Here is a 25810-nt window from a genome sequence, read left to right on the forward strand (position 1 = left end):
TCTCCTTATTACCTTAAAAAAACCCCAGAGATATGGGTCCTCTGCTTTTCCCAGATACAGTACTCTTGAGAAAACGGGGAATCCTCATCTCTATTAGTTGTTCCAGACTCAAAGATACATATCCACCTCTCAACAGCAAGTTATTTATCACATTTCTAACCAGTGTGTGCTACCCCTGTCTTCTTAGTGCACTGGTTACTGATGGCAAATAAAGCTGATATTGCTAACGAAATTTACATGACGAAAAATATGAGTGATGATAGCTAATTCTGTAGAGCCAAAGTTGTAGAGATTTTAAGATGTGCCTTGCGGGAGGGGGGCGCCTCAAAAAAACTAGAGGCAAACTCTGTCACTGAAAGCGCAAGACATCCATCCTAACATTTCTGATGACTGCAAGTGTACAACCAAGTAATGGGAAAAAAGAGTTTGTTCCATTTAAGTAAGATAAGAAGTCCAGAGTGGATGCTGAAATCATGGATCTGTACTCGAGCTACAAGTAAGCATACATTATCTCATTTCTATTAGAAAAATTCAGAACACACGAGGCAAATGAGTGTCAACATTTATTTAAACAGAAAACGTCAAACCATTCCACCATTGAACCTTTCAAAAAATAGATAATGACAAACTAGTTTTCAACTAGAGTGTCAGTGCAGGCATGTTTCACATTCCATTATAACAAATTAACAGCAATGCTAGCAAGAGACTGACATCTACAGAGCTAGCACTGCTGAAAGAAATGGGTCTGAAACTGCTCAAAGGCACACCTGGCCCATTTGCCCTCTAGCCTAGGGCAAGATATGTGTTTAAACTGCTTCTTTGGTTGCATAGCAGGGTTGGTGCATATATTATGGTCTGTAACAGGCACAGCTTGAACAGCGTGAATCCTAAGGCACATACATATATTGCTGTGGAGCACAGATCATCCTCATTATAGTATCTAGTACTCCACAAGATCCAAGGGGGAAATTGTCTGTGCATTTCACTTACCAAACGTGTAACACGGAGCAACTCCCATTTGCTCAGCAATTCTTTGCTGAACAATATCCAAGAGTGCTAGTTCATTCTCTCTTAGTTCCTACTTTATAACAGGACGGTCTCTACAGCCACAACAGCATTCTCATATAAAAATAATAAAACTGCTCCAATACTTTTGGAGACAAGATTATCGATCAAATAACACAATAACCTACTGTTCATTTGGTATTTTATATTCAAGCTCTTCTCCTTCCTCCACCAACAGTAAGGAAAGGCAAACCAACACTATTCTTGGGGCTGAACAGAAGAAAAAAATGGTATCTAAGTCAGTTCCAAGACAGTATTTGGAGAAGAACCAGATAACTCCTCAAAAATGGAACTATTAGGGTAGGATACTCTAGCACCTGTTTCCAGCCAGAAAATGTTTATCAGTCTGATAATAGTTCTACAAGAGAAAAGTGCATAAGGGGATATTAGAGACAAGTGAATGGGAGATTGTAAACTCCATCTATGACTAGCAAATAAAAGATAAGGGACACAAAATAGATACAGTAACTGTTCACAAAAGTTAGATTAGGGTATTATTTTCTTAAATAAGGAACAGTGGGAATCCCACTCCAGGGTGGGGAGTATGCAGAAGTGGCTCCCAGGAATCACAATTATGCCAATTACACCATTTAGCAAAAGTATCAATTTCATCTTTAAGGTGAAAAGCAGAAACTCTATCGTCAGAGTTCCTTTATATACAGTTTAGAACTGATTAAACTAGAAAGCTTTGAATTGGTATATGATAGACTATTACAAACCAAGATAGCTCAGTTGGTAGAGCATGAGACTTAATCTCAAGGTTGTGGGTTGGACAAGATGACCCTCATGGTCCCTTCCAACTCGACCAAGTCTATGGTTCTAAGTAATTTATTTGGATAAATTATGAAAGCTGACACTGCTTTCTTCCAGCTTCATCAAGCATTAGACAGGAAATGAAAATACTGATTTGCAGAAGGGGCGCAAAGCCAAGAGGCTTTCAACAACTCACTCCAGTACTCAAACTAAGATGAAAAGAAGAAGCAAATAAGTTGTGTGTCCAATTTCAATTTCACGTAGTCCTTGGCTGGCTTGAAAAATAATTGTTGTGAACTCTAGAACTACAGACTCCTTAGATAACTGGAAAATACAGCCATTAAAAAAAAAAATGTATCAGAACCGTACCTAGAAGTGCTAAGAAAAGGGTGACAGAGATCCTCTCCCTAACATCCCTTCAGTTAAAAGTTAAAAACACCTTCTGTACAGATTGGAGGAAATATAACCAGAAATGCATCTGCAGTGAAAGGCAGATTTTCTCTGCTTCCACCTTCAGAGTAGTATTTTTCCAATGCTTCCCCTCCTACAAAGCTGATGCCCTGCCCTTTGACTTTAGGTTGAAAGCAACCTGGAGCATTACAGCTTGACTGTTATTGTTGGTATTCATTTTCTTTCCTTTTTCAGTCGCCAGAAGATGATGTGTCAGGGCTCAATGCTGCTTTTGCAAAGTTGGGGGGGCGGGATTAAGGACATGCTATTGGAGCCATTCCTGCGGTGTGGCTACCTGACCTCAAGGGCAGACTGAGATAATCTATTTATAGAGAGGGCAGGCTGCTGATGTCTGAACAGACCCTGGCTTGAACTTGGGGCTCTGCCTTTCTCTAAATGTCCTCCTAGGTTCATAGCTTAGGGAGGAGCTTCCCCTCTTGCATACATGGACGCTGTGGAGACCCTGACCTTCTTGTTCACAAAGGACCTGAAGCCACGAAACCTGCTCTCTTCGTTCAAGTTAGTGTGCTGTGAAATTGGATAGATTCCAGTGAACTTAAAAGACTACAGGCTGAAGCGGCATGAGTCAGTTCCCAGGAGACACCAGGAGTCAGAATCCAAGTCAGGCTTTGGATCTGCTTCCATCTCTTCCTTGGATGTTTGTGTGGCTTTGGAATGAGCCTCAAGCTGCCCAGACAAACAAACAAAAATTACTCCTGATATAATAAAGAAACACATTATATATTGCACATGAACTCTGTCACTTGGCTGTTTACTTAAACCATGTCTGCTGTATTCGGTTATTGCACACATGTACAAAGAATAGAATAGTGAGGTTTAGAGTCGAACAACCATCTGCTCAGACTGCCAAGGAAGTGTTATTAAAAAATCTGCTGCTTCCCAGAGACATGCTAATCTGGAACATATTTACAGGGGGCAGTCTGCCTCTACTATTAGCTAACAGAGCTCAAGTTACACTCCAGACATGGGATGACCAACTGAAAGGAAAAACAAGTGTGTTTTAATAATCAACTTTCCCCCCATTATCAGCCTCCAGGGGTCTTCAGGCAGGGGAAGAGAAATAAAAGTGGAGTGATGTAAGAGAGACCCCATTTGTTTCTAGGTTAAGCCAACACTAGCATCCCCAAATGCTGCTGGTAAATGTAGAGTCAGGCATCCTCCAGCCTTCCAACAAAACAGTCATCACTATATTACAGTCAACTCTTCCTAGCCACAAATCCAACAAGCCCAAGGTTATCTGAAGCTACTGCAGTATAAGCCACACGTTCTGTGTCTCTGTTAGCTTGCATCCAACTTTATCAACTGGCTGCTACAACCTAACTTCTCTTAATCTAGATCTCAGCACAAATTTCAAGGAACTAGAGGAACATTTGGAATTACTCCAGCATTTAGTATGCCATCCTTCTCACAGTGGGAACCTTACCTGCTGTGACCCTTCTGTCCTCCTGGAGAGACTCTGGAGCTGGGCACTGAGACGGTTGGTTTGTTGCTGCAGCATCTGCTGGTCAGCCAAACACTTTGATATTAAGCCATGCAGACGTTCCACTTCAGTCTGCAGCAAACTGCATTTGCATGCAGCTGGTACCCCAAATGTCTTCTGCCCACTACAGGGCTCTGCTGAATCCAAGGGTTGCCGCTGCACAAGAAAGACAGGAGATTCGGGAATGAGCTTGCTTGTATATACATATACAGGGTGAGTCTTTTAAAAGAGGTCCTGTGGAACATGTGTACTCTGTATCCACGGGCCCTCTTTTAAAGGACTCACCCTGTATATCTATGTACAATGTGGAAAATTTTCCAAGCCTATACTTGCCCAGGTAATGGCAGCAAGCCATGGGTAGAAGATGAGAGCAAAAGTACTGAGAATTTAATACTAAATAATGGAAGCAGAATTCTTGAATAAGTGATGTACTGAAATATTAGCTCATAGAGAAATCGTTGTCAAATCTGTAGCTGCAAATGTCATATGCATTCTATTTTGAGACTGGGTAGGTTAAGACTACATCCTTTCCCACAGCTGTACCTGTTTCTTGAGATGTTTTCTTTCTTTAATTCTCCTCCTCAAACATAATCTGATTTCTTGAAATGAAGGGTAAAAAAGTGCCTTACCAAAGGTGCTCCTTAGGGCGAGGTAAATTAAATTATGAAGCCCGTAAACAGCATCAGTATCAGATAATTCTCAGAAATCTGTCTCCTTGCTCAATCAATTGCTGCTGGGATTAATTTCTCACTGTTATCCACTATTCAGAAATGAAAAGACTACATCCTCTCCTATGTACTATCTCTCTTTCCCATGTAAAGTCTGTATCTATACCAGCCTGAATTATTATCCTTGCATCCTGTTTCTACCATCAGCCCCAAACTGTCTTGAAGAGTTCCATGTTTAGCAATTTACATTACCCAAGATCCTGCTTCAGACTTGTTATCAGCATGTGTGGGTGAAGCCAAGTGCAGCCCCTTAAGCTCATTGTAGGGAAGAGTTTCTTTGTCAGATTCTGAAGAGGCTAGGCTCACAAGAGAGGGGTTTTCAGGCATGGGGATGAACTCTGCATTCTCCAGCTCCTGGTTACACACACACACACACACACACACAGAGAGAGAGAGAGAGAGAGAGAGAGAGAGAAAATGAACAATGTCAGATTTTCTTCACTTTCTTATCTTATCTACCTTTGCTGCAATATGAGGAATATAAAAAAGGAACACAGGTGGCATTCTCTTTCTGTTTAGAAAATAGCCACAGTGTGATGCACACTGCAGATAATGGCTCTAAGAGTCAAACGTGGAGGTTTATTAAGATTTACTGACGCACAGTTCACGTATTTCCAAACTTTGTTAAGAGTGTAACAATTTTTTGATTTATATCTTTAGATTTTCTGAATTTATGTATTTTTAATTTTTACAAGCTTTTGTGTTTTTATGATGCAATAACAATGTCCTTTATTCTTATATTTATCTTTGCTTATGGCTTCTAACAAAGGAGTTTTTTCTCTGGAACACACTGAGCTAAATAAACATCTTATTCCAGTAAAGACTGGAGCCTGTCTCCTTTCTGTTCTACTTGTCTTCGTGCTATTCCCCCAAAATATAGCATGGGTCATTGAATGTAACAGAGAGAAATTATGTGTTCTTGCAATATGTATCCTTCTATTCTTAGTGACAGACTGAATTCAATAGAACTGGCAGAACTGATGAGTTGTCTTTGAGGCATAATCTTGATAGTTTGGGTTTCTGCCCCAATAATATTTTTTGGGGGACGATTCAGTGGATAAGCTTTGTTCAGTGTCAGGGTGCAAATGACTGCCAGATTTCATAATGTTTGTTTCATTGGCACTTACAATAGACTGCTGTCCAGCAATGGCAAACCATGCTCTGCTATGTGTGGATTTATCTGTGAAAGAAAGACTTTGGTATTGCGGCAATGATGGGCTGATATTAAATTTTAGGTTCTGCCAGTTTTACTTGCATTTCACTTACTTATCCTGCTGTTCAGTTTTACAAGGGAGGTCAACAAAAGGTATCCTACACATTATGAACTAATCTGTGCAGTCCTACAAAACTAATTTCTTGTTTCTATATTGCTTTTTAGGGTTTTGGTACTTATCTATAAACTAAGGAGAATTATATGGAATGGTTATGTTTTAAACTGATTCAGAACCTTTTTTAGCATTATAGTCGAACCTCGGAAGTCAAACAGAATCCGTTTTGGAAGTCCGTTCGACTTCCAAAACGTTCGGGAACCAAGGCGTGGCTTTCAATTGGCTCCATGAATGGCGGACGTTTGGGTTCCAAAGAACCCGGAACAATTGGTTTGCGGTGTTTGGGAGCCAAAACGTTCATCTTGCAAGGTGTTCAACTTCTAAGGCACGACTGTACAGTGGTACCTCTACTTACGAATGTGACCCGTTTCAGGGTGCCGTTCACACCCCGACAAGTCCGTAAGTAGAGCACCGCTACTGCGTGTGCGCAAAGCGCAATAGAGCATTTCTGCGCATGCGCAAAGCATGCAGGTTGCTTCTGCGCATGCGCGCATGGCGAACCCCGAAGTAAACACTTCCGGGTTTGCTGCGTTCGTAACCTGAAAAGCTGCAATGTAAAGTAAACATAACATGAGGTATGACTTTATAAAAGAACAGGCACTCAATAAAAAGAGATCTCATCGATACAAAAGGCTAGATGGGATATATTGTCGCTTTAACTTGCTTCTGCTCCGTTATTTTTACTAGAAGCTAATCAGAATGGGAAAAAGGAATTTTATATCAACTTTCAACATCAGCTTTCAGGGCATTTACAATCAAAATGATAAAAAAGCACATCACAAAAAGAAAAATATAAACAAAATGCCAAAGACAGTTTAAAATGGTTTCTACTTTAATCTCAATCTCTCAAACTTTGAATCTGGATTTCTGAGCCCATTTCTTTTTTATTTGTTTTAATTAGAAATATTTATTCACTGCTAAATCACAAAACACTCCAAGTGGTATACATCGTAAAATTATGGGTTTGGAATTCAAAACCGATCATCCTTCTAATCAAGGTTTCTCTTCTTTCTTCTGAAGTGAGTCTGTTACCTGAAAAGCCCCACCCACAAAGCTATTCAAACCACGCCCTTAGACGCGATTCCGGAATAGAGGCAAAATTTACCATGGTGTTTTTATGATTTGCCAAGAAAAGAACATTCGGAAGAACTTTCTGACAGTAAGAGCTATTTGAAAAAGGAGCAGACGACTTCAGAATGTGGGAGACTTTCCTTCACTGGAGATTTTTAAACAGAGGTTGGATGGGCCCCTATCAGGGATTCTTTAGTTGCGATTCCTACACCACAGGGGCTTGAACTAGATTATCCTTAGGGTCCCTTCCAACTCTACAATTCTATGATTCTAAAGTTCTATGATTCTAAGATTCAACTAAACGTCAAGGAGAAACCTCTCACCCACAAATTCTCCACCTTTATTGGAGAAATGCTATTCAGTTTTCCTGTACCCACTTTGCTTTAGGTGAGACAGAAATTGTTACCTTGCGTAACCAGCTAGGGCAGGAGCTACTGGCAGCACTGCTGTCTGCAACTGCTTCTGTTGCACTAATCCGATCCCCCATCCCATGGTCTGCTTCCATGGTTCCTCGGAAACCTCTGCTGGGGTCAGGGGTCTCAGAGTCCCGCTCGCTTTCCTCCTCTTCTCCTCCTTCAGCTGTAGAGCTTTGGGCCACTAGCAGAAATGGGTAGAGTATTAAAATCCTTAAATATTTCCCTTGTTCGCTCAGGAGCATTTTCAGCCTTGGGAATGCAGGTCTTGTCAGACCTCAGAATGGTGATGCAAAAAGAAGATAATCCAACAGTAAACAACATATGAGACTCAGGTACATCAGCTCACATAGGATCCTGGGCATTTTCAGAACATACACTCCCCCCCAAAGGTTTGGAATTATTTTTTACTAGACACACAATTTTGGGCAATTGTAATAAATTATACTAATGTCCATACACTGGTTGTGGGGGGCGTGGAGGGGGAAAGAAACTAATTCACTGGGGACTTACAGTAGCTTACGCTGAGCCAAAAGTTACCACTTTATGGAAATGCAGACCCCTTAGATTTTTGTGATAGATAAACCTACTATATATTATCAGACATTTGTCTACAAACCATTATTATTTCAAATGTAATAGGAAGAGACTTATTTTATCAACCCTGTGCCTCTTCCCCAACTTTAACTTTCACCATCTTTTTCTTTTCTGGCAATACCACTTATCCATCTTCTTAGACTAGTTCTCCCATCTACTGATTCAACCAGGTGGGCCGAACCAGGTTAGTCAAAGAAAAGAACCTTTGTGCTCTCCGATGTATGAAATGGGGGGAAAGAATAAGCTACAAAAATAGAATAATCTACCAGAGGAGTTTTAAAAAAGAAACGGATGGGCTAGGTCAAGATGAGGTTTTCAGATAGGAATGAAGGTACACTGAGTCAGCCCATTTGGTCCATCAAGCAGCAGGCAAGATGGCCTGAGAGCTACATGCAGCCATTGAGGCCTCTTTGGTGGCTCTTGGCAACATCACACACACACACACACACACACACACACACACACACAGACACAGACACTGCCCAGCCCGCATGCTGCCTTCCCAAAGCCGAGTAAGCAAGGCACTGGGCTTGGAAGGAGGCATGAGGGCTCTGACAGGGTCCTACAGTCCTCCCACCTCCTTCCTAAAGCCTAGTTGGTGTTTTCCCAGCTTTGGCCTATTATTAAAAGCCTGATTACTTACCAGTCCCAATTGAGAGGCCACTGCTACTGGAGCGGAGGATGGTTTTAGAATTTATAACTTTTTCTGGAGAGAAAGTAGGAAAATTTTCTCAGATGAAGATTCCAAAAACATGCTGATCTATTTCCTTAGAAAGGTTATCGCCTACTCTTCCAGTGAACTTGTTAACATTTTACATTTCCCTTATGATTAGAGAAGACAAGTATTCCTGAGTAGGCTCCTGTTTCCCAACTTTTTAATACTCACCAACAATTATGATGGTGTGCCAGCCGCGGCAAGATAAATCTGGGACGTAATGCAGGGAACCAAAAATGGGCCGAGGCCATGATGTACAAATATCAGAACTATGAGCCCTTTCTGTTGGTGTCATTGCTAAACGGCCATTTCCACCATTACCCCAGGCAAAGATATGGTTATCTGGGGAAGAGAAAAGTGTTATTAGTCTCAAGTCAAACACTCCAAACTGCCTTTCAAGGATTCCTATACAGCTGCATTTCATTCCACTCAAATGGCTCACCTTTAGTTGAAATTTTAATAATGCAGTCTAGAAGAACACCATAAGACAGTGGTTGAGAACCTATTTTCCGCGAGGGGCCAGACTGGCACTTGCCCAGTATTCTGGGAGTGTCATTCCAATGGTGGGTGGGTGGAAGAACTCCTCAGAAAAGACAAATGCATGTACCTCTAATCCCCCACTGAAACACATACACCAGACACCTCTCAACTTCTCACATACATGTACATACATGCAGTAATATACTCATACAGGCACTCTCACACCAGGTACGCATGCATGCACATACACTCAGCATTTCTAACTATCTCCACTCCAGTTCTTGGAAGGGGTGGCTGTAAGATCCCTCTGCCTTAATTTACCAGAAGATCATGGATTTTATCACCCTTTGTTAGTGCTAAGAACCACAGCACTAAGGCTGTAGATAGGCTCTCTACTTGTTCTTTAGAGAAAGAGCAGACAGATGGTTTATCTCCAATCTTGGATATATGTTGTTTTGCACAAAGATATGAAGATAAAGATCAGGCAGAGCTATTTCTTAACAGTAAAAGACAGAAGGCAGCATTTCTACCCTCACCCCAGCATTACAGCGGCAGAAAAGGGAAAGACTGCCTTTTATTGTCAATGAGTAGCCAGAGGGCTTATCTCCAATCTTAGTGCTGTAGTGCTTAGAATGAAGATTAGATATCACTTTTACTGCCTCACACCTGACATCACAGGTCATCGGATGTTTGACAGGTGCGCGTGGCTTGCACAAAACAGCTTGGCAAACCAAAGGGAGAGGTCTGGCAGGTCTACTTAGGCCAGAGGTTCCCAACCACCAGCATACGGCACTCCTGCAGGAACATTATGTTTTGTGTTGCTTTACTACCATTATTGCTAGACAGCAAAGTTCCTCTCCTCTAATGCAAATCAGTCGGGATGTTATTCTCCTCCAGTATTGCAGGTAGCCACCCTTGGCCCTCTGCAGATGCTGCTTACAAAAAATCATGGCCAACTCACCAGCACCAACACTCACCATCAGTAGCGGCTATAGTGAACTCATCGCCACAGGAAACCCTGATGACCTGCTTCCCCCCAAGAGGTCCTCCTAGCAGATTAATACCCAGACGTTTCTTATAGTCTCCAACACCCAGCTGCCCACACTTGTTGGAGCCAAAGGTAAGCAAACGGCCCCGTTCTGAAAGAAAGGAAGAACAAGGCTCATTGTGGATACCACATCAGTGGCTAAGCTCTACTGGAGAACCAGACAGGCTTCCTCTTTATCTGATAGTTGGGTTTGCTACATCACTGGTAATTTTCAGGTTTCAGATTTTTTTACTAATGTGGAAGAAAGAAACTAATTTCAAAGTCAGCATTGGTCCTGTTCAATAAACCTCGAATACTTTGTAAAGCTTAAATTTTGAAACAGCAGATTTAAAATACAGTGCTAAATGCAAGGGTGCACTAATTTTAACAAGTATGTACTTTATTAATTTACAATGTTTTCCGGTTGCAAACGGATCTATGTTCGCGAGGGATGTGATGAACAGATTCTGATGTTGAAACATACTTTAATTCCACTCTTCAACACTCAATCCATTACCCTGGTTATTTGTTTGGGCCATTAAGCACCCCCCACCCCAAGTATTTTACAGATTTTATTTTGTAAGAATACAATACAGTTAGAATGGGATTAGATCTCACCATCTATGGCAGCTGTGTGTGTCTTTCCTGGGGCAATGGTGCGAACTTTGTAGAAGGAGAGTTTCTTGGCCAAAGTGAAGCAGGTGGTGTATGGAATTTCTTGGTAAGCCTAAGGGAAGAGAGCAGAAAGTCCAACAAATCTATCCATGTGGTGCTTCACTAAGCCATAGTATCATACAAGACCTTCCAAAGCAAACCATTTTTGCCTAGATCAAATTCTATTTTCTTGTACAGACTGCTCAAATACACCCAACCTGTAGCTGAATGTACCACACAAAACCGAAAGCAGCCTACTGCCAAGCGTGGTATATCACATTAGTTTTTCTTTTCCTTCTAAGGCTCCAACCTAGTACTCAATAAATATGTTATGTTTCATTTATTAATGATTATTGAAAATAAATTCGTTTTTATTAATAGATACGTGTTTGCTACTTTCAGAGCTTTATTTCCGACACAATTTGAAAACTACTACTCACATCGTGATTAATGATCCCTGAAGTGCATTGGTTCAGGCCCAGTTTGTTGAACTCATTCAGACCGCAAGCCAAAACCTTGCCTGCCTGTGTGAGTAGGAAGGTTCCATCACTGCCACACTGGACTGAAACAATATTGGAAGTCTTCTGAATTTCTACCTATAGAGGAGAAGCATGATACATCCTTGCAACAGAGTACTGCAGAGTCACCAAGTAAGAGAAATTTTAGTTCAATAGCAGAGTAGATGCTTTGAATGTACGAAGTCCCAATGCAATCCTTAGGACCTCCACTTTAAAAAAAGGATGAAGTAGCAGGTGACATGAAAGACCTCTGCTTAAAACCTTGGAGACCTGCTGATAGCAAGAGTAAATAATTGGACAAATACTCCGACCTGGTTTGATAAGGCTCCTATGTTCCTAAGTGAAGACCAAATATAATAATATCTGGACTAGGTAAAAAGGAGATCCAGCACCAAGGGGCTTCTGGTGGTTCCCTTGCTGCAAGAAGTGAAGCAACAGGGAACCAGGCAGGGTGCCTCCTCAGCAGTGGTGCCAGAGTTAGAAACTGAGGTATGAAAGTTGGAGCTAAATGGAACCATAAACCTACACAACAGCAGAATGTCTAGGGGCTTTTATAACAAGAATACAAAGATGTAAATGAATGAACTGAAACTAAAATATTATGCTCATTTTTCACATGGTCTAGTCCAGGGGTTGGCAAGGCTTACTTCGCCTGGGCCAGTTCACTCCCACTGAGATCGCTCCGGGGACCGGATTGCGTCTGCGGAGATGCAATTTCTGGCATCTGCACATGTGCAGACATGATTTCTGGCGCCGTGGAAGCGAGTCCTTGCTCCATGCTGCGCAGGTTTAGCACAGCATGCGGGGACTCACCGAGCGGGCGGCTCGTGGGCCGTTTAAACAACCCCCGTGGGCCGCTTGTGGCCCGTGGGCCGCAGGTTGCCGACCCCTGGTCTAGTCCTTCCCCTTCCCACCTCCCTAATATTCTTAAGAGGGTCTCTTCTCCAGTCTTCAGAGAGTAGCTGGAAGTGGGGAGGCAGAAAAGGTCCTCCTTTTCTTCCACTCTGCAGTTTTAGTCTGAAATCTTTAATCTGAAATCTGAAATAAGAAGCGATCTTAGAATTATTTTCTTCCACCAGCTTATCCCTATTAATTATTGAACTGTACTAAATTTGTGGTCTTAAAATTGTTATAGCTTTAGAAAACTGTCTTAAGAGAGGACATACCCCACAACAGAGCCACAGTGGACCTGTGTGAAGCCCATAAAGTATGGCAAAAGTCTAGTCCGTTTTACCTTCTGTGGGAGGCAGTGATCCTCTTCTGAATCCAAACCTAAGCGACCTGCATTTGAGTAGAGACAATAATGAGAAATTCCCTAGTGCTGAAGGTAGTGCCATAGCTGGTGGGGGGGGGGGGAGGAATTGAGGGGTTTGCCCCAAGTGAAGCATCCAGAGGGGCGCCATTGAGGCTCCAAGCCTGTGTACACAATGCAGGGGTGTGTGTGTGCCAAACTGGATCTTTGACCTGGGTGAAGTAAAGCCTAGTTTCGCCCCTGGCTGAAGGACACTATTACAGATAATGACTTTCAGATTTAAAGCAGGAAACAGGGCTGCCTCATTTCTCATGCTCACAGATCCAACATCATAGATATGACCATCCATCTTTCCAGAATGAAGGATCCCAATTTAATCTGATGTCTTTCATAACAGTAAAAGTTAGATCTGTCACTGGTCAGTTACCAAAACAATTGCCTGTGATTATACTGTAGTTACATTTTTGTTTCACACAAAAATTATACCGTTTGATTTTAAGAAAACCTCTAAGTGGTTCACAACCATATAAAATGAAACTTAAGAAGGAGCATGCATGTTTTTCCTTCGAATGACTCTTATTGTGTGCATTTTGCCTCAGTCTCTACTGCCAATATTAGAGACTGCAGATAGAAAGCCACATACCGTATTCTCCACAGCCCCATGTGTAGACCTCTCGGTTTCGGGTCAGCACAGCCACATGGTTATCTCCACAAGAAACCTGCTCCACCGGGTTGCTGAGGAACACAGTCAGCTGCCTGGGCTCCAAAACCTCAGAACCAAATGCCTTGGAAACACCTATACAGCCATAGTAGTCTGAGCCGAAGGCAAAGGCTTGACCCTCATCTACATGAAAGGAAGGGACAAATGAGTAAGATAGAGATTCTGACTCCTTCAAACACAGGGAAACCAGACTACTATGTTATCTAATTATCTAGATCAAGCTGGGTCAATTACATGCTTGGACTAATGTGCCCTGCATCCACTAAATGTTATCTACACTGTGTATGCATATCACAGAGGGCACCATGCAGAATCTTTTTTGACTGTGAAACATATTTTCTTCCCCATCTTTTTGTGGTTTGTTGTATTGGTTTTATGCTGTGATATACAAATGTTTAAAACAACATAAAATAAATATTGATCTTGGGAAGCTGCACTAATTCCAGAGCAGCAGTACAGCAATTCCCTGTATTTACCTATGCCATAATATTTCATGCTCTCTTGCCAGAAAAAGGTCATTTTCTCTTTCAGCCAATACATATGTTATTTGCTTATTTATCCATTAAATTTATGCATCACCCTTCATCCAAGGACCACAGGGTGGTTTACAACATATTTAACAAAAACAAGATAGCATTTGAGTTCTTCCACACCATTTATCTGCTGGTACATTTTACCTGTCTCTTACCTGTAATGCAGATAGTAAAGTCATCTCCACAAGACACTTGGCGAATGGCTTTGCCCTGCAGTTTTTCCACATGCTTAGGCTGCCGATAGGAGGCTTTGTCTCCATGTCCCAGTTGGCCATGCAACTTGGTGCCCCCTTGCATGTTCTGTAATATGCAGAAGCATGGTAAAGGATGCATCCTGGGAACTCCAAGGAGCATTATTAGCAAGTCTGATGTGAAGGAACCAAGTAACAAACTATATATGCTTCAACTGGGATCCTGAGAGACCCATGTACACCTTCATGCACACACTGGGGAGAGTGCCCTATTTTTCTTTCAGCAACAGCCTCTCACATGTTATAGGGTGTTGCTGCACTTGTCTGAACCTTTGGGGCATTTTCTTGGAGGTGAAATAACTGCTGCCATATACAGAAAGCAAAACAAACAAACAAACAAAAACCCTGTGCATGTTTTAGACCTTGAACTTAAACAGCATAAACTCTTGAATGGGGAGTGTTGGGATACTGCCAGGGAGGCATCAGCCATCAAGGCCCCATGTCGATTCCGGATGATCCACCGATCTCCCGTAGACACGCAGTATCATTCAATTAGCGACACGAGCTCCAGAAATAGCTTGCCACATTCCAGAGCTGGTGCACGCTCTATCAGCAGAATTCGCACAGCGAAAGATGCACTCAGGAGAGCATTATTTACAAGTTTATTCAGCGTTGGTCAGAACAATGAAAACATGACTGCCTGCGTTGATGTCTCAGGCACAGAGGGAGAAACGAAAGCATAGACAAAACATAAACTTCCTGTGAACAGGAAATACGCAGACTCTGTGACTCACAAAGCCTGCTCCCTTTTAAGGTGGAACGGAAATATCCTAACAGGGAGTAACACCTCTTACAACTTTTCGCAACTTATTAACTAGGAATATCCAACTATACTGACAATCAGTAATGATGCAACACCTTAAATATGACTCATGCAAGATCCATTCTGCACTGCCTTCATACATTATCCAAGTTTCCAAAGTACTTTTCATACAATTCACTTACCACCCAAGTATAGAGCTCCTTTTCCACTGTAACCACTGCAAAATGGGTGTTTCCTGCACAGACCTGTCGTGCACTGCAGCCACTTTTAATGGCATCCAGCTTCTGAGGGGATGACTTCCCACCCCCCCAGACATATACTTCACTCGTGCGTGATGTCACCACAGCAATAGGAGCCTCGTTCATGGTGCTTGTTCTGTAAAACATGAGGTCAATAGGGGAGTTATGAAGAGTCATTGGTGTTAGCATGAGTTGCTTTAGAAGCCCTGAAATAGAAGACAAGCTGGAAGAAAATTAAATTCCTAGGTTCCAGGCAGAAACATTTTATATAAGCCTTAGTGGTACTTGTGTTGTTCAGAAGCCACATAAACAGCATTAGGAATTTAAAGGTAGGGAACCTAGGGATAGATAAACAAAGGTTGAAGAAGATTACTCCAATCTGCATACAAATAAAGATCAGAATCCAATTTGATGACTCGAGCAAGGCTTTTGAATTTCCAGAAACAGTGGCATGAGCAAGCTTCAGTTAAAAATTGGAAAAAAAATATACAAACTCTTCAGCAACTTTGTTTAGAACATCAACATTTTGTTACACACAAATTTACAGCATTCCATGAAGGATAATCTTCCATGGCAAATGGCTTTTATCTTAAGAAGAAAAAAACGTAGTAATATCAGCAATGCAGTATTTTTAAGTGCAGTTTGGTGTCAAGTCAATAGGTGGCATACAACTAAACAGTTCTGCTAGCTGCGCACAAGGACTTTTAGCTGCACAATGGAATTTCCCCACCTTCTCCTTATGCACCCCCTGAACAGATTTAAGTGTCACAACAGGAAGAGTTGTGGGCAGGTAAGTTCCACTGTGCAGCTAGCTCCTTGCATTAGCAGAACTGCTTAGTTGGATGCTGCCCAATTCAAATCTGTAGGGAAGAATGGGCACAGTTTACAACAAGAGTGGAAGCTGCCTTCTTCCCTTTTGGAACTCAAGGCAGTGTACACATTGTACCCAGGTAGTCTCCCATCTAGGTGCAGACCAGACTCAGACCCGCTTAGCTTCAGCAAGGTGGTAGCCTCATGCATTAGCTAGAAGAAAACACTGAAAGTGTGAAGCAATCAAGTAAGGGTGAGTACATCTAGGGACCTATTTCCTTTAATTCCGCTGTACAACACACACTCCATTACCTTGGTCGTTTGTTTGGGCCATTAAGCAGCACAACTTTCTCTTCCATCTCCCTGCCATGAAGAAAAAAAAAGCAATAAGAAGAATAGCAACCATCTGTTATTACAGCACTTCTAACAGGGGATTCCAACAGGCTTAACAGACACTAAATGCCATGCAGAAGAATCCTACCTAATCCTACTAGATGGCCCTCAGGGTCCCTTCCAATGCTATGATTCTAAGATGTGCCTCATCAGTCAATGGCCAAAGTGAATGAATGTGGGAAGCATTGACATGGCTAGTAGGCTGTACAAGATTCTGTAGCTCTCTCCCAAACAACATGGCCTGTTCATGTCCAAGGAATGTACAACTCTTTACCTCCTGTGCTTGCTGATAAGGGGACTCTCAAGCAGCTCATCAGCAGTCGGCCTCTTCTCAGGATCCTGAAAGAGGTGAGTGACAGGTCACTCCCTAAGGAAAGGGATCATTTTTCAACAATTAAGTCTCAGGGCAGATTAACTAACCACATTCTTATGGTCTTTACCCATTTCCCCAATACACAGAGAATCAAAGGAATATTAAAGTTAGCAGAAAGTGTCAAGTTAAAGGCCACTGTAGATTCTTCAATTCAAATACAAAGGTATTTTAACAGTTTCTAAGCTGCTGCAGATCTTGGGCAGCCAAGAACACACATTCTGCAGAGCCCATACACAAGGATGCCCAGAAACTTACATATCCAGTCTTGTAATTAATACAAGGCATTTACCCCACTTTCCTCTGAAGTTGTGTCACTGAGGCAGCAAAGTTGAAAGAAAATTGTATCTCACCAACCTGATCAAGGCAGGAGTGGACCATGTGGATTAGGTCCAGAGAATAAACACTGGAATCTACCTCCATTGCTCGGTTCCCTTGCACAATCTTCAGACAGAGGTTCAAGGGATTCTAGAAAGGAAATAGTGTGATCATTCAAGTGCATGTGGAGAACCTGTTTAAGAAGATGTCCTGTGGATCTGCATTATATTCCCTCTCTCTTTGATTGTTTCAGATGTTACGTACTATTGGAACATAGCTCAGTGGCAGAACATTTGCTTTTCATGCAAAAAGTTCTAGATTCAATTCGAGCATCTCCAGGTAAGGCTGGAAGAGACTCCTACCTGAAACCCTAGACAACCACTTTCAGGCAGTGTAGAAATACCAAGCCACATATAGCAACTTTATGATTCAGTAGAAGACAGCTTCCTATGCACATTCTAGATAGACTCAGAACATCAGCAAGGGACAATTTACTGGGTGATATCCAAGTAAGTCATATTCAGAACCACTTAAATCAATGGACTTGTTATTTGGGTCCATCAATTTCAGGGGGTCTAATTCAAGCATGATAATCATCCCTGAAAAGGAGATACCCAACTGACCTACAGCTCTCACTGTAACACATTCTTCACAACTGGGGGTTCCCTCTCGCTCTCTCAAGCACACACAGAACATTAAAAATGACTAAAGGAAATTATGTAGCGTTAGTGACCAGCATAGGTGTGACTTACTGTTGCATCAAAAGTTCTTTTCAGTGTGAGGAGCTCAAAGGCAACACAACCAACTGCCCAGATATCAGATTTGAAGTTGTATTTTACTCCCTGGCAGAGCTCTGGAGACATGTAGTACGGGGTTCCTACCAACTACACAAAAGAGCAAAAATGTTAGAGATAGTCTGCCCAACTCCTTGATACCAGTGGATCAGACACGGTTCACTGTTTTCCCTGCAAGTGCTAATTTCTAGCCATTTTATATAAGAACACCCATCTCCCAAACATGCTTATATTGTGTTTCAGCATGCAAAGTAAAAATTTAACTACTGGATTATAAGACATCTTCTATTCTGTTCTGGGCTGGCCCAAGACTGTTTTGCCACTAAAGGCAGAACAGAAAATGCCACTCCAACCCTCCCACTGCCTCTGCTGCACACCCTCCGCCTGCATGCCCACGCCACCTGCTTCTGGGTGACAAACAGGTGCACCAGCAACAGCAAGACTGCATGGCTGTGGGCATGCAGAGGAGAAAGAGGCAGTAGTGGTAACTTACAAGCATGCTCCACGGAGGCTGGATCTGCTGCCCTTCCCAACTGAAGGGTTGCAAATCTGAATGAATACATATTTGCTGATGGCAGGTTACAAAGTAACAGGACATATTTCTAACAAGACAATTCAGAAGTGGAGTAGGAAAAGAAGCAAACAGCATTAAGTGGCATCAAAGGACCCCAAGCTCCTGATTTGCGCACAAAATCCCAGACATTAGTCTATCAAAACATTAAAGTTTCAGACACTCACTGTTTCAGCCATCGAATATTCAGAGTTCAGCTTTTTCGCCAAACCATAGTCACCCAGTTTTATAAGATTTGCTTTAGTGAGGAAGATATTCAGTGTCTTTATATCTCTAGAAAAAGGAAGCATTAAAGTGATGTAGTTCTTCCAGTCACCAGGTATAGGACTCAGTATGCTGCTATTCCTCCTCTATTAATGTTACTGTGAAAGGATTTAACTCATTCATCTCCACACCTGATGTCACAGATTTTCGTAGCCCTACAACAACTGGTGGTACCAAGGTTGAGGAAGACTGCACTAGGGTATTAAGTTATCTGTAGTATAGGAAATCCAATTTCTGTGCTAAGAAGAGTGAAGCAAATCAGATTGCTTCCCTTTACTCTACTTTTAGGATGATGTCCAATGCACTTGTTCCATTAGCACAAGGATTTCCATTTGCGTAACAGAACTCCCTGCCCCACACATGCACCCAGTGCCCTCCCCAATCTGCTCCAGTGGGTTGGAGGAACCCACAGATTTAGGGAGCATGTGGGAGGCTCACAGGGACAGCTGGGGAAGTTTCACTGATAGAACAAGCATATTTAATACCGCCCACAATTTGTTATGATAAATATTTATTCCCTGTCATCATATCAAATGCCCTTGGAATAAAATACCAAGTAAAATAAAATGCTGTTAGTAAAATATTTAAAAATAACAACAATTTAAAAAGGAACCACTGTAGATGCTCAAAAAATGCAGCAAGGGAAAAACTAAAATGATATTTGCAGCAGCAGGCTATCAATACTCTCAAGCATGTTTTATATTCAGGCACTAGGCCACAAGTTAGCCCAAGCTTCATTAATCACATCTACCTGTGAAGGATTCCTTCCCTGTGGATGCAGCTCACTGCTGATGCAATCTGAAATAGGTACCACACTACCATCTGCAAAGAAAGAGAGTTCACACGGGAAACACTTCAGGAAGTTTATTTTAGAAAGATAATTTTATTATTCCAATATGAACAACTCAGTGTTGAGGTCTTTTTCAAGGTGTAATCTTTCCAGGATAACATGGTCTCCATGGTGTAAGATGACAAGTACTTGTCACTTCATGATATAGTTTATGCCAGCAATTGAAAATGTTTAATTGTAAAGGCTATTGCCAGAATCTGTCAGTTACAGACACTTGTTATATGCTTTTGAGTTTAGTTTCAGCTTTTTAAATTGTTTTAATATGATGGTTTTTAAAATGCTTTAAATCATTTTGAGCACTAATTCCAGATGCACTTACTTAGCCCAACTGAATACTCACTACTGGGACTTACTACTGAATAAACATGCAAAGTATTGCACTGTCAACTGTTGTAAAGATGACTAACAAATTTATAAATAAAAAAAATAAAAAATCAGTAATTGCATGTATTATTCTACTTACCAAATTTAACAATTAGATTAAAGATATTGAAGAATATAAATACCTTTGTTCCTTTTAAAAAATATAGATTCTAAGCATACTGGCAGGAATAACCAGTTTCTACATTAGAGTTGCTATCCTATGATTTGCTGTGTAATTGTAGTCATGCAGATTCTTAAATCTCTTAATAATAAGCCAAGGGCAACTTACAGAAAACTAGTAATAGTAGCTAACTAGTAATAATAGCTAACCACAGTTATATCTAAGGCTGCAATCCTATACAGTAGTACCTCTGGATGCAAACGGGATCTATTCCGGAGCCCCGTTCGCATCCTGAGTAGAACGTAACACGCGACTGCGCGTCTGCGCATGCGAGGATCGCGTTTCACTGCTTCCGCACATGCACGTGATGTCATTTTGAGACTGCGCTTGCGCAAGCAACGAAACCCAGAAGTAACGCAGAGTGTAACCTGAAAACGCTCAACCTGAAGCATATTTAACCCGAGGTATGACTGTATATACTTACCTGGCAGTAAGTGCCACCGAACACAGTAGGTTTTAATGCTGAGTAAACATGCACAGGGATTGCTCTGCATGAGACTCCTACAGATAGACACTTACTGCACTACTTACAAGCCATATTTAGAAATATGGGCTGAACATCAGGCCAAAATAAAAAACTAAAAAGAGATAAAGACTGTGAAATCACAGAACTAATTACCATGGCATGGCAACCCCTCTGCCTCCTCCCACGTGTACTTTCCCATTCCACAAGGTCCTTAAGCACAACCCTGTTCTTCATGCCCTGATTTACTAAGACGAGTACCATTAGAGAAAGGAGTAAAATTTTTACAAAGGTTGTGTTTACACCCTGGAGCTCCCCTCCCAAGTAAGGCTTGCTCCCTAACTGTACTCTTGTCATACAATGAAGAACAGTTCTGCTACTAAAGAACTTTTTTCACTGCATTTCTGCTGCTCACTTTTCTATGCTATTTTTAATTGTTCTCAAAATTACACTAAGTGTTTAAGTCTTTTTTAAAAATAAAATAGTTAATTCATCTTTTTCTTTATTTACAAATAAAATGTAATGTTCTACAAGATTATCTGTAAATTAATGAACAATCCCAGAAGAATATCATTCCATGGGAACATGGAACAAAAGACCTGGACAACACTGAAACCCAAGTACAGTGGTACCTCGGGATACATACGCTTCAGGTTACATACGCTTCAGGTTACAGACTCCGCTAGCCCAGAATAATACCTCGGGTTAAGAACTTTGCTTCAGGATGAGAACAGAAATCGTGCTCCGGCTAAAGTGGTGCTTCAGGTTAAGAACAGTTTCAGGTTAAGTACGGACCTCCAGAACAAATTAACTACTTAACCCGAGGTACCACTGTAACATCTTTATTCTTGCTACGTGATCAACAACGAAGGATCAAAGTGTTCTGTTCAAGACTGGAACACCAGGAAAAGGCTAACTGTTTCCTGGCACAAGTGATGCAATTTGCTAATACTATAGCAATAAGCATGAAATAAATACTGGGGAAATGTGGCACATCAAACAGTACTAAACTCTGTTCTGCTACTTCTCAGTTTGTTCAAGTTACCTCTTCCTCAAACAACTTGTCTTTCTGCCGCAGGATCTTATCATAGAGATTTCCCCCTGCAATTAAAAGAGAGAAATGCTTACCTATCGATTGTAAATGTTCTATTAGCATTTACCAGAAATCCTCCAGGAATTTGCCAGTTTCCCAAGCTTTTTCATTATTATAACTATCACCTGCTCTTTTCCCTAAGCATCCCAAGGCAGGTTACAACAATCCAAAATGCAGTTTAAAAGTATTTAAGAACTTATAATTAAAAAATACAATCATCATCTTTTGTGGTTTTTTTTAAGGGTGGGTTCTGAAAATGCACATCTCAGGTGTCAAAGGCCAAGGCAAAGAGGTGTGTATTTCTTATTTGCTGAAAGCTGTATAATGAAGTTGCTAGATGCACCTCTGTGGGGAGGGAGTTTCATAACTTAGGGGCTGCCACAAAGAATGCCCTCTTCCAGGCTTCCCCTGCAAGACTCTGCAGATTTGTATCTGATTTATTGAGCATTTAGTGCCTCATCTTTCCTTTAGCTATTTCTGCTTCCCAAGTTTCTTCTTCCCACAAATACATTTTAGAATATGTATCTGCAAAACGTAAGTGGCAGTTCTCCAAGATGACTCTGGTTTGTGTTAGAACTGTCACTAAAGCCTGCCATCTATAAACAAGACAAAGTGATTCTGCATTTCATCTTCCCCCACAGAACCTAAAATGGAAGAGATGCCTGCTGTTTACAAGACAAGAGTTCTCACCATTACAGTATTCCAGTTCAATCAGAAGTGTAGTGTTATCCATGAAGTGATTGTAATAGGCAATGATGTTGTCATGTTGCAAAAGTGCAAGGATAACAATCTCATTCAAAGCATCACGGCGTTCTTTTTCTGACAGTCTTGTAAGATCCACTTCCTTCCACACTACAAGTGAGTCATCCTGGAATACAAAAAATCTAGTTAGCTAAATGCACGTTTAATTTCTTACAAGGTATCAATCTTTTTTGCATTCACTTTCAGATTTAGTCTGAAAAATTCTCTATGGGCATTTCCTTATCTCTGATGCCAAAAATCGCTATCTACAACTAACACTCTCTTCCTTTTGAATAATTATCAAATAGCATAAACTTTTCAGAAGAAAGGTTATTGTTATTTCACACACAACTCCACACAAACACTGTCTAAATTCGCTAACAGGAATTGATTAGTTCATAGGACTTGTCAGATATTCCAGCAACAACATTATACTATTAAAAATGATATAAAAACTTGGGAGTAATTAGTATTATATCCTTGAAGCAGATTCCTGATCATTCTATGGTTTTATCTAGCCAGTCTATTAACTCCCTGAAGCTATAGCAGAATCTGTGATCAGGGGCCTTCAGGTTCTCTGTAATGCCATATTAAAAATATATCACTGACTGAACTGTGCCATCAAGTTTCCTTTTCTGCACAGGAAATGCTAGTGAACTGCCCTGAGATATTTGAAGGGCGGTATATAAATTAAGTCAATCAATAAAGAAATAATAACCTACCACTGTTAATGATGCTAAACAATTAATAAAATGGAAATGTATTAAGGGAAGAGTTTGGCTGATATTCTGGAAAGTGACAGAAGTGGGCATTTCTACCTCAACCTCCAAAAACCACAACTACACATCTTTGGGTCCTTTAAATTAACTGGGCCCTGTTAGCCTTTTTGCTGAGGAAGCCAATGATAGATGTATCCTTTCACAATCTATATAGCACTAACTAGGGTTGCCATATTTTGAAGAGCAAAAAAGAGGATGCTATGATGGCTATTCAAAGCAAATAAATGCATTTTGTCTCAAATCTCACCCCTGAAAAAGAGGACATGTCCTGGAAAAAAAGAACACATGGCAACTCTACCACTGACTCACCAGCTCTGCAAAGGTTAGTGTCCATATGGGTGCGACACTTATAACTTTGTGTAAGACACTTTCCTGAAAAGTTGTGCTTGTTTTTTCTGTCTATGACTATCCTTTGTTATCAGCCTCTGTGCACTGTAAATGATATGCCTGACATATCCTTGCAGAAATATGATGCAGCTCTACAGCTGCCTTCTCCCTCTTCCATCCTGTCATTCTTTTTATCCCTGTACAGGAAGCTGTTTGAGAGGAAATATCACCACTACATCCTTGTGCCACATTTCATTTTCAGCTACCCAAATTCCATCAGCTTCCAAGTGCCGAATTAGAACTGGGAATTAACAACTGGTATCAATGGAAGCATCTCTCCCATGCCAAACAACAGCTTCAATTTTAGATGAGATCATGGGCCAGGAGAAAAGCGTTTACCCCTTTCCTTATGAATATCCAGATTAACCAGATGACATTTTCAGTTAAAAAATCAATCACACAACTCCAATGAGGCATTTAGCAACAAGTGTCCTTTAGCCCTAATTGCACCCAGTTCAAATTAATGCAACAGAAGCTCCTGGGTTCTGCTTAAGCACCCTCCTGATTTGATCAACCCCTATCAGAGAGGCATATGTCTTCTGAGGGGCTCTCACACTTTCCAGAATCAAGAACTGCTTTGTCATTTACCCTTCTGTGATAGCTCAGTTGGTACTGCATGAGATTCTTTATCTCCATATTGTGGGTTCAAGCCCCTCCTTGGGGAAAAGAGTCCCTGCATTGCAAGGGGTTGGACTAGATGACACCCCCCCCCCATGATCCCTTCCAACTTCGTGATTTCCGAAGTGTTAACTCGTGTCTTCCTTCGCGAACAACTCCCCTGAAGAACTGTTCACACTTTAGCCTAAGTATTCGCGCAGACGCTACTTGGATGCATGGCCAAAGTTTGCTTGCTTGCTTGCTTTCCTGGCTGGGTCTCTGGCGTCTTTGAACATCTGCAGGATATGTCAGTGACAAGGAAGGGAGGGAACCCCGAGGGGGTGGCTATCTAAGGAGCATTTCGTGCCCAATAATGCTGCCCTCCTTTGCGGGGTTAGAGCTGGGATTCAAACAACCGGGGAGGAGGGGAGCCTCTTCAGCCCGCAGACGGGAGGAGGAGGAGGAGGGAAAGAATGGCGGGGCGCGGCGGAGGCGGGCGCAGATTTACCTCGGTCCGGCGGTACAAGGTGGCCTCTCCGAAGGCGCCCCGGCCCAGGACGCGGATGGGGGCATAATGCAGCTCCTCTTGCTCGCCGCCTAGGACAGGGCCAGGCCGGGGGCCGCTCCTGCCGGAGGACTCGTTGTCGAAGTCGGAGTTGATGGAGTCGCAGTGCCGCTCGTACTCGCCCAGAGACATGGCCGCTGCCTGCCCTGGGGCTGAGGAAAGGGGCGCCGAGGCTTCCCTGCCGCAGGGCTCGAGCGCCAGCCGCGGCCCCGCTGCTGCGAGGGAGACGGTGGGCAGCAGCAGCAGCAGCAGCTTCCTGCTGTGGCCTCAGACGCTGCCGCGGATTCCACGGGGCTCCGGCAGTGCGCACGCGCGCGCCCCTCTCGCGGCCTCAGAAGCAGGCGAGCAGCAGGGTCCCGTCCACCCCTCGGGCTGCCCCTTGCCTTCCTTCACCGGCTTCCCGGAGGCCCCGCGGGCCCCCTACGCTCCATGTTGGCGGCTTCTCCCGACCCGGAACCACTTCAAGCTCAGGCGCGGCCTCGCGGCAGGGAGGTTCGCGACAGGCCGTTGGCGAACCAGGCGCGAGGCCGAGGGGAGAGCCACGCGGGGAGCTGGCGGGAGCAGCGCCTCTGAGGGGTTGTCGTGTGCGCGCCTCGCTTGCATTTCAGAAGACGCCGTCCGCGTCCCTGCCGAGCCCCAAAAGGCAGCTCGCTATTGTCCCTGCTCTAAATAAAATGATGGGGCGGCTGTTGCTTCGCGGGGATTTGAGCCGGATCCTCCCATGCCGCTTGGGCTGTCCCCTTTTTGCAACAAGCGATAGTCTCCCCCTCGAGGTGCTTGCTTGCATCCCGGGCCAAGGGAAAGCGCGGCCACCGGCTGCTCTCCGGCGTTTTAAGCCGGGGTTGTTGTTTTTTTTACTAGCGTCGCTTCACCTAGTTTTGGCATTTCCCGTGACTAGAAATAAAAAGGACATTTGGCCGGTGACTTCGTTCGAAAGATTCCCGGTGTGAAGTAAACCCATTTACTACAAAAGGCTGAGCAGCACGAATCATCCACAATGAGCTTCGTGCTGTCGCGGTTTCCCCAGCTGTTGGCAGAATATGTTCCACGAGTTTTTAGCCCTGAAGATGCTTCCGGACTCTGCATATTAGGACAGTTGTTCACGTAGGTTTTTTTAGTAGTCTGCATGCACACTTAAAATATACAGACACAAAAAGCCCACAAAAACACAGTATCTCTGTGGAACCCTCCCTTCAGATGTCAAGGAGAAAA

At 42.5% G+C, this 25810-nt stretch overlaps 1 protein-coding gene across 1 annotated transcript; it reads right to left on the reverse strand.

Annotated features, from left to right (window-relative positions):
• Positions 1-550: 550 nt before the first annotated feature.
• Positions 551-25810, reverse strand: NEK9 (NIMA related kinase 9). The gene is made up of 22 exons (XM_083447858.1): positions 24542-25810; positions 22220-22397; positions 21482-21537; positions 19331-19401; positions 18483-18588; positions 17703-17834; positions 16990-17100; positions 16537-16601; positions 16182-16232; positions 15003-15195; positions 13962-14106; positions 13196-13396; positions 12535-12581; positions 11223-11378; positions 10747-10855; positions 10079-10240; positions 8793-8963; positions 8550-8612; positions 7303-7493; positions 4690-4851; positions 3713-3925; positions 551-2955 (listed from the first exon to the last, which is right to left on the reverse strand). The coding sequence occupies exons 1-22, from the start codon at positions 24728-24730 to the stop codon at positions 2833-2835; spliced, it is 2895 nt and encodes a 964-aa protein (XP_083303984.1). The 5' UTR covers positions 24731-25810; the 3' UTR covers positions 551-2832.

This window comes from Podarcis tiliguerta (genome assembly GCF_965153285.1).
Source record: "Podarcis tiliguerta genome assembly, chromosome: 1".
Taxonomy (NCBI): domain Eukaryota; kingdom Metazoa; phylum Chordata; class Lepidosauria; order Squamata; family Lacertidae; genus Podarcis; species Podarcis tiliguerta.

Bases quoted from the DNA above. Each gene is read 5' to 3' on its own strand.
- NEK9 (XM_083447858.1), bottom strand. From the start codon at position 24,730: ATGTCTCTGGGCGAGTACGAGCGGCACTGCGACTCCATCAACTCCGAC. The intron at 21,538-22,219 runs GTGAGAACTCTT...TTTTAATTGCAG, and splicing joins TGAACTGGAATACTGTAATG to GGGGAAATCTCTATGATAAG. The intron at 7,494-8,549 runs GTAAGTAATCAG...CATTTCTGCTAG, and splicing joins TGGCCTCTCAATTGGGACTG to TGGCCCAAAGCTCTACAGCT.